Source organism: Hevea brasiliensis, chromosome 18 (genome assembly GCF_030052815.1).
Source record: "Hevea brasiliensis isolate MT/VB/25A 57/8 chromosome 18, ASM3005281v1, whole genome shotgun sequence".
NCBI lineage: Eukaryota > Viridiplantae > Streptophyta > Magnoliopsida > Malpighiales > Euphorbiaceae > Hevea > Hevea brasiliensis.
Genome location: NC_079510.1, coordinates 46,714,639 through 46,726,481, shown reverse-complemented (window position 1 = coordinate 46,726,481; position 11,843 = coordinate 46,714,639). Strand labels below are relative to the sequence as shown.

Here is an 11,843-nt window from a genome sequence, read left to right as displayed (position 1 = left end):
ACTACCCCGTCCTATCCATAGTCCACACCACATCACACGCACGCCAACGCACGCACACTGCTCCAAATTACCACAACAACACTCATGGCACATTAACAGTTATGAATGCAACATAAATCGTGCCTAGAGTTTAACTACATAAATATATGCATATACGTGATGCATGGGCATCTCGAACATATAATAATATCGAAATTATAATTAAAATTAATATTTTACTCACAGACTTGACGACAATCACTGTGGCGGCTGGGCGGAGGAAGAAGGCTGTCCCGGCTCACCTGACAATTACATTACATTTATTTAACACAAATGACTCAATACAAATAAAGAAAAGACCAAATACGGCCTAAGTCATGCGGAAAATCCGCAGAGTCTCCCTATACCTAGGACCTACCCAACTGCAAAAGGGCTCAAAACACACTTCTATATCCACAATCCATATATCCACAACTCAATCACATCACACAGCCCATCCTGGGCCCATCAAATCAATCATTCATCACAATATGGAAAAATTTCAATTTAGTCCTTATAATTGATCATTTTTGCAAAAATTGCCCAAACAAGCTCTAAAAATTATAAAACTTTGCCTCATGTCCTTAGCAATATTACTAAGCTATTGCAAAAGAATCGTAATTTTCTAAGCTACCACGAATATTTTATGAATTTTTAATCCTATTTAAGCACTAGAAAATTACGAAAAGCAAGGTTCGGTTTACCTTTGCCGATTCCGACTTCGAACGCGCCGGATGCCTGACAATGGTGGGGTAGCCAAAACCTCGATCCAATTCGAGACTTTTCCAGTGGTGAGTCATCGCCGGAATTCACAGATCCGGACAACCGCCGAATTCCGCGAATTGAGGATACCTACACGAACCCCAATAATAATATATAAAAATCGTGGTGTTACATTCTTCCTCTTACGTAAAATTCGCCTCGAATTTTTACACAAGCGAGAATAAAGCACATGATTATACATTGAACAAATAAGGGTACTTGCTACGCATGTCCCGCTTCGACTTCAGTGCACTCTTCCACCGACTGACTCCTCCACAAAACCTGAACCATAGGGATCTGTTTTGATCTCAGCTGTCTCACTTGGTAGTCCACTATGGCTAAAGGCTTCTCCTCAAATGTCAAATTTTCTTTTAGCTCTATCACATCCGGCTGCAGTACATGAGAAGGATCGGGAATGTATTTCCTGAGCATGGAGATGTGAAACACGGGATGAACGTGAGAGAGGTTGGGTAGTAGCTCCAACCGGTAGGCAACTGCTCCATCTCTATCCGTAACCTCAAAATGTCCGATATACTGAGGTGCCAACTTGCCCTTCTTTCCAATCTCATGACTCCTTCATTGGAGATACCTTCAGAATACATAGTCGCCATCGCAAACTCCACATCCTCCGTCTGGGTCCGCATAACTTTTCTCATCGAAAGCCGCCTCGCCGTTCCTCGATTAAAGGAACTACCTCAAGTGTACTGCACTAGGTCTACATCATGCACCCTTGCTTCCCCATTTCTGTCCCAACACAGAGGAGACCTACACTTTCTTCCATATAGTGCCTCATAGGTGCCAACCCTATCTTTGGAGTGATAATTGTTGTTGTAGGCAAACTCCACTAAAGCTAGCTGCTCATCCCATTGACCTCCAAAATCCAAAACACTCATGCGAAGCATGTCTTCGATGTTTGGATCGTCCTTCGATTTGTCCGTCTGTCTGCGAGGGTGGAAAGCCGCATCTGAAGTTCAAGCGTGTGCCAAGTGCCTCCTGCAACTTTCTCCAAAACCGAAGTGAATCGGGACCCTCTCGGATATTATGGAAGCCTAACTCCATGCAATCTGACTATTTCTCGAATGTAGAGCCGCATACTATGCCACGTAGTATGTAGTCTTCTGGTAAGAAGTGAGCTGATTTGGTCAAGCGGTCTACAATTACCCATATCGAATCATATCCTCGCGTGGTACGAGGCAACCTCCACAAAATCCATAGTACTCATTTCCCACTTCCATTCGGGATAGGGAGCTCTTGCAGCCTTCCTTGACGGTCTGGTGTTCAAACTTCACCTTCTGACAAGTCAAGCACTTGGACACAAAGTCGGCTATGTCTCTCTTCATGCCATTCCACCAATAGCTATCTTTCACATCATGGTACATCTTGGTGGAACACAGGTGGATCTTGCATGTTGTATAGTGTGCCTCTCGCATGATTTCATTCCTGAGGTTGTCCACATCGGGCACACATATCCTAGAACCTTGCACTAGGGCGCCATCATTGGCAAACCCAAACTCACCACCTTCACCTTGCTGTACTCTTTCTATGATCTTCATCAATTGTTGGTCTCTGTGCTGGGAAACTCTAACTCTGTCCCTCAAGTCTGGCCTCACTGAAAAGTGAGCCAACAATACCCCATCATCTGAAAGATCTAGGATTAAACCTTGATCCATCAACTCATGTACCTCCTGAATCAACAGTCTCTTCTCTGCTGAAATGTGCGCCAAACTGCCAGAAGATTTTCTGCTTAAAGCATCTGCTACTACATTGGCCTTCCCAGGGTGGTACTGGATGGGGCAATCATAGTCTTCCAGAAGCTTCATCCATCTCCTCTGTCTCAAGTTTAAATCCCTCTGTTGGAAGATGTACTTCAAACTCTTATGGTCGGTGTATATCTCGCACACTTCACCATACAGGTAGTGTCTCCAGATTTTTAGTGCAAAGAATACAGCCGCCATTTCCAAATCATGGGTGGGATAGTTCTGCTCATGCCTCTTCAGCTGCCTTGAAGCATAAGCCACTACTTTTCCATTCCGCATCAAAACACACCCTAGGCCAACTCTGGAGGCGTCACAGTACACGGTGTATCCTTCACCGCTCATAGGTAGTGTTAACACAGGGGCAATGGTTAGACACTCCTTATCCTCATCATTATAACTGACTCTATCGAGCTCTCTTCCTGTCCTTTGCATCTTATCCACTTCCCTTTTCCTATTTTTGGTATTGTTGGTATCATTTCAACCTGCTGTACTTATTCCTTAATTTTAGTCCTATCTCATCCTTACACCTTTTCCTTCAAAGATGTCTATCCCATCATCAACTTTAACTTTCTTTTTATTTCTTAGTCTTATCTTGAATACTAGTTTCATTACTTCAAGAATTCTAACCCTATGATTTACTCCTACCAAAGACATTCTTCACCTTATGTAACACTTATAATTACCCATAGAAATTTTTTTTTTCTTGTATCCCCTTTTTTTTTTCCAACTTAACTATCGTAACATTATCATTCCCTATCACCTTAGTAGGAAATTGCTTATCCTGGATGAATATGAGCCCCATAAACTATAAGTTCCATCTGAACTAACACGGCTGTAGGAAATATGTGTCATGCCTTAATTCCAAACAAGATACTTCACGTGTTCATTCTCCTTAATATAATCATATATACTGCCCATAGCTTTCTAAACTTCAACCTCAAATTACCCATCAGCAACAATTTCATCTATTGAATCTCAACCATAAATAGTACTTCCTCCAGCTCATAGTTTAAAACAGTTGCAAGCCTTAGTAGCTAACTCAATTTAACTCCTGTCGTTATTGCTTCACTACAAAGTGATTCTGTTGATCACACTAAAAATGTTTGCCTGACATTCATAACGAACCTCTAACTACCTTCTCACTATCTCAAAAGTCTAACCTAAAACCTATGTGTCATTATCTATCATTCTTTTCCTCTCATCATACCTATTTGATCCCTTAGACTGACTTTTATTCAACTTACTGCTTACTAACTTCTCTTTCTCTACCTATTTAGGTAGTCCGCAATACCATCGCACACCTTCTAACATTTACTCATTATTATTGTATTCCATACCTCCATCACTTTTCTCACTAATGTGGTCCCATTTTGGGTTTTCCATCCTTGTCATTCTCCTTGCCAAGAATAACACTTAGCCTATCCTATATCTTAACTTTGTTCCTTTTATTATGCGCTCTTTAGGTTGTCCTTTCATTTATTTCCTTTGTCTTACCCAAAATAGAACTTGACTATTCTATCCCTGGTTCCATTCTTCTTCCTAACATAATAGCTGTACTTGCTAACTATATCTTTCAGAGTCTCTATCGCGTTATCATGTCTGTGCTACTCAGATTTGGTCCTTTGACCACTCTAGCTAGTACTTCCACTAGCATTTAGATTATATTGCATCTGCAATCAATTGCCCAAACTTTCATTCTGCACTTTCTTTATCCATTGGCCTTCTGTGATTTTTCTTCGCTAATTTATTACTCTTATAACTATTATTATTATTTTTATTTTAATTTTTTAATCAATTACAAAACTTAAGATTTCTGGCAACCAAACCCGTCATCAAATTAAAATGATTTACATCCATCGTGATCGATTATATATGATTCCTATAATGGAACTTGTATCCTCTCGGGATACCCGAGCCAACTACTCTCTACCACACTCTACATCCCATCCGGGACACTATTCCATAAGTCATCATTATCGAATAACCTTCGATCCATTCTCAAAAGATAGGACTATATCCTAACTTGTCGCAACAAAGGTACTACATCTACCACCTTGCCGTAACCATGTCAAGTTAATGACTCTTTTATCATATCATAGCTCTATAAATCATCAATTCATAGTTTCGACCTTCTCTAGGTAGTAGAGTTGTACTTTATTCCATACTGATACACACAAGGTATACTATTCTCACTCTATAAGTGTCACCTTTACTTTGCAACTAGTCCGAAACCTGCAGTCCGATGGCAACTCTTGATGTAACTCTAGCTCATGTCAGTAATCGAGTCACGACTCTAGTTATCACCCAACCGTGACCTTTCAATATTCTAACTCTAGACTCTTAGCCAGAGTTCCCAACTCCTCTGCAAATATAGAACTGCTTACGCATAACTGTACCAAAGCGAAGCCATCTCAAACACCCTCATTATGGAGCACCACGGGATGCACGCACTCTACACAATAATCTCATGTCTGCATCAGTCTGCACTACAGAGCGCATACATCGAGAACATTGTATAGTTACTACGATACGCCCCGATGCACTAGGTCTCCTAATTTCTTATCTCTCCTGAATCTTCTATTATCACAAACTTATTCTGACTGGGTCATCTACTGATGACTGCCAGTAGTGGTATCCTCATCCTTATCTAGGGCAACTGTACTTTTAAGACTCACTTTTATGTACTCGTGTCTTACACGAAATGGGCACACCATTTAAACCCATACTGACAAAAATATAACATTTCTTGGAGTACGTATCCTCATGATAGATCTCACATGTCTACTAACTCTATTTCACATTTCTGTGTACTCCACAAAATCAAGACACTAACTGAGGTAATCTTATATTTCCCGAGGTATAACGTAGAATCTAGAAACAAAGAATTACAGGAAAAGACGAAACAGAATCCTATACTCCGCATGTGACTCCTAGTAGACTCTTCCCAACATTTTAGACAAACATTCCCTAAGAATCTGGAGCCTAAGCTCTGATACCACATTTGTCACGACCCAACCTATGGGCCGGACCGGCACTAGGACCTGGGCCAGCCTAAAGCCCCCGAGGCCCGTAGTAAGCCTTAACTGTTCATTTACCCAATTCTAAGGCCCATTGGGCCCAAATTCAAGAAAACAAACGGACAGAGTCCGGCCATAAAATGGACTTTCCAACGGGGAGTTTTCGACTCACCCGACCTGTAAACACAATATATAGTCAATTGGGGAGCTCAGCTCACCCTCCACATACTCATCAACATAAAATAAATGGGAGCTCAGCTCCCTCATCCAATCCATCAAACATGCATAGCACATTTAAGTTTACAGGTCCAAAAATAATAATTTAGTTTACAGACCCAAATCAAATAAACATTTCTAACACATGCGGAAATTCTAAGATTTAACAAGTTTATACAAACAGTAGTAATCGACCTGCGAGGGAGAAAGCAGGTTAACCTCAAAAATATCCTCCCGTGGCTGTAAAATTTTTGAACAGAGTGAGCGTCGACTCAGAGAGTAAAATATCAATTTTAACCATAATCTCTATAACTATCTCAGAACTAATGCTACCTGTAGCGTGAACTGCAACAGCAACCTCATATTCACTTCATAGCATCATAAAGGTACTTTGGAGCAGTCACGCACCCTGTAGCATCAATCTTAATAGATTGGGAGCTGATCCGCTATACAGCTGTCTTTGATCCAACTCGGTGCCGTGAAGAACTAAAGCCTGACTTTAGCTTAATAAACCAAATCGAGGGTCCCAAATGAAGAACTCAAGCCGTGACTACCCCTCGAAGGAACGGGTCCCGCCAAGAACTCAAGCCGTGACTACCCCGCCCTATCCATAGTCCACACCACATCACACGCACGCCAACGCACGCACTGCGCTCCAAATTACCACAACAACACTCATGGCACATTAACGCTTATGAATGCAACATAAATCGTGCCTAGAGTTTAACTACATAAATATATGCATATAAGTGATGCATGGGCATCGAACATATAATAATATCGAAATTATAATTAAAATTAATATTTTACTCACGGACTTGACGACAATCATCGTGGCGGCCGGGCGGAGGAAGAAGGTCGTCCCGCCACGACAATTACATTACATTTATTTAACACAAATGACTCAATACAAATAAAGAAAAGACCAAATACGCCCTAAGTCATGCTAAAAATCCAGCAGTCTCCCTATACCTAGGACCTACCCAACCTGCAAAAAGGGCTCAAAACACACTTCTATATCCACAATCCATATATCCACAACTCAATCACATCACACAGCCCATCCTGGGCCCATCAAATCAATCATTCATCACAATATGGAAAAATTTCAATTTAGTCCTTATAATTGATCATTTTTGCAAAAATTGCCCAAACAAGCTCTAAAAATTATAAAACTTTGCCCGCATGTCCTTAGCACTCTTACTAAGCTATTGCAAAAAGAATCGTAATTTTCTAAGCTACCACGAATATTTTATGAATTTTTAATCCTATTTAAGCACTAGAAAATTACGAAAAAGCAAGGTTCGGGTTTACCTTTGCCGATTCCGACTTCGGGAACGCGCTCGGGATGCCTGACAATGGTGGGGTAGCCAAAACCTCGATCCAATTCGGAGACTTTTCCGGTAGCTGGTCTGTCTGGCCGGAAATTCACAGATCCGGACAACTGTCGAATTTCCGCGAATTGAGGATACCTACACGAACCCCAATAATAATATATAAAAAATCAGGGGTATTACACATAACTAAATTGAAATTGATAAATCTTTAATTAAATTAAAACCACACACTCTTATTTAAAAGTACAATTTATTTTTTTAAACATATATATTAATTTGAACCACCTAAAAAATAATGATCGTAACAATTAGTTTCAATTTTGGCTTGATTCAACGACTAAGGGGGAGTCTCTAATTAATCCCCAATTAAACGAATCATAAATTCAGATTAATCTGAATTTAATTGAGGAGTCGAACCGACTCTTGACCAGCATAATGGAAGCTTTGTATAGCTACAGTACAAAGTAGAAACAAAAAGCCGTAAGCCACAAGTAAGAGAGAGAGAAAGCGGGGACCGCAATCAACTCCAATGGAGTGACGCCATCTATCAACACAAACGAAACAATCAATAGTGTACTCTCTACGATTTCAGATTCCCCTCTATAAATCTCTCCCCCTCTCCTTCTCTCTACAGTTATATCTCCTTTCTTCACACCTTTTCTTCCGTTTATTACATGGCCGCCGAAGAGTTTCAGGAATCCGATATCATTTTCTCCGACCACCACCACCACCACATCGGCTTCAAGGAAATGGATCGTCAAAATAATAATAATAGTAATCGGAGTGGCAACATAAAGAAGCAGAAGAAATCGACAACTACTTGTTCTTCCGTGCCTGTGAATATCCCTTGCAGCAATGTGTTGCAGTTTTCGGAGGCTGGTGATGATTTTGAAGAGGAATTTGATAGAGAGGAATTGATTCCGCCGCATGTTATAATTGGGAGGAGAATTCAAGGGAAAATGGCATTCTCTGTTTGCACTGGAAATGGAAGGACATTAAAAGGAAGGGATTTGAGCCAAGTTAGGAATTCAATTCTTAGGTTGACTGGATTTCTAGAAACATAACCATTAATTCTTTCAAGATCAGCCCAATCTCACTTCTGTTCTGTTCCTTAGAGTTTTAGAAGAAGAAGAAGAGACGTCTTCCACAAAAAAAAAAAAAAAAATGATTTCCTTTCCTTTGTTTTTGTCTTGAAGTTTCTTTAGCCTGTAACTTGTAAGCAAATGAGACCAAAGAAAAATTTGGGATTAGAAAGAGATGAAATATTATTAATTGTTCATTAATTAATTAGGCTAAATTTTTTTTTTTTAGTACAATTAGGCTAAAATTATTATTGGTAGTAATATTTTGTTGGTTTAATATCTGCTGAATAATAAAGCAGCAGCAGTTTGATTAATTTATACAGCTAGGAAGCTGCATGCAGTGGTTTAGTGTCAGGATGTGCAATGTATAAATGGAAATGGTGTAGCAATAATGTGTTGGAGATTTGTCTTCACCTTGGACATTGCCAACATGCACAGCTGGTTTCTTCATTTTCAAGTAGGTGGTGTGGGTCTGGAGTATGGAGATTATATTTGGCTGAAAAATGGGTTTCATGCACAGGGATTGGATTTGGAATTCCCTCAACCTTATTACATATTATCTCTTTCAGCTGATATACTTGACTATGGCATTGTAAATTTTTATTCTGTATATTAATAAGGAAAAGGAAAAAAAAAAGAAAAAGAAAAAATGGGTTTATGTTTTTTTTATTCTTTGTTATTAAGATTTGAATTAATATCTCACAATTTTATAAATAGCTGAGTTAAAATTCATTTATTTTTCATTTTTTTTTACAATTTTTATATGTTACATTTTGCGAAACTTCATTAAATTTTTATTTTTTTATTAATTTAAATTTAATTAAGACTAAACTCAAAATTAATAAATCATATAAAATTAATGGATAATTTTTTGCTTTAATGATTATAGTATTATTTTGACTTTTTCTATTAGTAATAAAGATAAGGATGAACGATTTTTTTTTTTTTTGGGGTCTTTAACATAAGGATGAGCAATGTTAAAAGGCGTAGATTAGTTAAAATTATGGGCTTTGTTGAAATTATTAGCACCATGATTTGAACATGTGCTTTCAATCATATTAAAGTGGTTGGAACAGGGATTTAATCTATTTAATTATAAATAATAATAATAATCAAGAGTCAGCAAATTAGCAAGAGGTATCTCTTGGGTCTCTCACCAATTAGGTTTAGTTGATGACACAGGAATTTAGGAATCCCTCTTGATTTGCGCCAACTAGGTTTTTTTTTTTAATAATCCTACCATGGATTATAGACCTTCATGTCATATTATTAATAAATTCCTTTTTTTTTTTTCTCTATTTGAAGATTTTGCCTAACTTTATTATGAAGAAAATATTAATTAGTAGAGCTAATCACCGTGATTAGGATTCTTTAATTTGAACATTTCTTTTGCTCATACAAAGAATTTTTATATACTTTTCTTTGATTATATTATTAATTCCCATGACGTGTGGATTGGGGCAATTGACAAAAAAAGTGTAATCAAAAAATGTAAAATACCAAAAAAGGGTGAGTTTGAAACTAATTACCAAAAAGGGGTAAATTTTGTTGAGGTGGAGGAAGTGAGTGCAGGACGCTAATTATAATAGCGTTTTTAAGGTCCGGACGCTATTTTGAATAGCGTCCGGATGAAAAAGTTGATTAAAGTGCGGGACGCTATTCAAAATAGCGTCCCGAAAAAGTTGATTAAAGGTTGGACGCTAATTATAATAGCGTCCAACCTTTTTTTTTAATTTTTAATAATTTTATTTTATATTTTAAATAAAATATAAATATTATTTTAATAAATAAAATTATAATATGTAATATTATATATTATAATATTTTTATTATGAATATTATTTTTTAATTTAAAATTAAATTAAAATTTAAATAAAAAAAATTAAAATTAAAAAATAAATAATTAAAAAAATTTAAGAAAAGTTGGACGCTACTATAAGTAGCGTCCAACTTTTCTTTAAATTTTTAATAATTTTGTTTTATATTTTAAATAAAATATAAATATTATTTTAATAAATAAAATTATAATATTATATATTATAATATTTTTATTATCAATATTATTTTTTTAATTTAAATTTAAATTAAAATTTAAATAAATATAAAATTAAAATTAAAAAAATAAATAATTAAAAAAATTTAAGAAAAGTTGGACGCTACTATAAGTAGCGTCCAACTTTTCTTTAAATTTTTAATAATTTTATTTTATATTTTAAATAAAATATAAATATTATTTTAATAAATAAAATTATAATATTATATATTATAATATTTTTATTATCAATATTATTTTTTTAATTTAAATTAAAATTAAAATTTAATAAAATATAAATTTAAAATTAAAAAAATAAATAATTAAAAAGGTTTAAAAAAAATTAGACGCAACTTATAGTTTAATTTTTTTTAATTATTTTATTTTATATTTTTATTATAATTTTTTATTTTTTTTAATTTATTTAAAATATAAAATAAAATAATTAAAAATATTATAAAATATATAATATTAATTATTATAATTTTATTTATTAAAAAAATATTTTTAATTTATTTAAAATATAAAATAAAAATAATTAAAAATTTAAAGAAAAGTTGGACGCTACTTATAGTAGCGTCCAACTTTTCTTAAATTTTTTTAATTATTTATTTTTTTAATTTTAATTTTATATTTATTTAAATTTTAATTTAAATTTAAATTAAAAAAATAATATTGATAATAAAAATATTATAATATATAATATTATAATTTTATTTATTAAAATAATATTTATATTTTATTTAAAATATAAAATAAAATTATTAAAAATTTAAAGAAAAGTTGGACGCTACTTATAGTAGCGTCCAACTTTTCTTAAATTTTTTTAATTATTTATTTTTTAATTTTAATTTTTTTTTATTTAAATTTTAATTTAATTTTAAATTAAAAAATAATATTCATAATAAAAATATTATAATATATAATATTACATATTATAATTTTATTTATTAAAATAATATTTATATTTTATTTAAAATATAAAATAAAATTATTAAAAATTAAAAAAAAAGGTTGGACGCTATTATAATTAGCGTCCAACCTTTAATCAACTTTTTCAGGACGCTATTTAAAATAGCGTCCCGCACTTTAATCAACTTTTTCATCCGGACGCTATTTTGAATAGCGTCCGGACCTTAAAAACGCTATTATAATTAGCGTCCCGCACTCACTTCCTCCACCTCAGCAAAATTTACCCCTTTTTGGTAATTAATTTCAAACTCACCCTTTTTTAGTATTTTGCATTTTTTATTACACTTTTTTTGTCAATTGCCCTGTGGATTGTAAATCTTGAATTGGATTGTATTTGAACTTTGTAACTTGTAAACTTAATTCAACTATTAATTTAAACATCATTGCTTTCATCAGCAATTGTTTATTTGGGTTTTAAAGTATGGAATTTTATTGCACATTTTTTCAATTATAAAGTTTTTTTTGCATTATCCTTTTTTTTACTGTGTATTTTTTTTAATTATTTTTTATTAGTGAAAGTAGGAAAAATTGTGTGTGTGTTTTTTTTTTAATAATAACTGTGGAGGAAAATATTTCATTAGATATATTAATTATAATGTATTAACATTAATTTAAAAATTAAATTTAATATATTTTAATCATTTATTTGA

At 34.3% G+C, this 11,843-nt stretch overlaps 1 protein-coding gene across 1 annotated transcript; it reads left to right on the top strand.

Annotated features, from left to right (window-relative positions):
* The first annotated feature begins 7,730 nt into the window (after positions 1-7,730).
* LOC131169236 (protein S40-1-like) lies at positions 7,731-8,858 on the top strand. Its single transcript, XM_058141139.1, has one exon. It carries the CDS (start codon positions 7,782-7,784, stop codon positions 8,169-8,171), a length of 390 nt encoding a protein of 129 aa, XP_057997122.1. The 5' UTR covers positions 7,731-7,781; the 3' UTR covers positions 8,172-8,858.
* Positions 8,859-11,843: the final 2,985 nt, after the last annotated feature.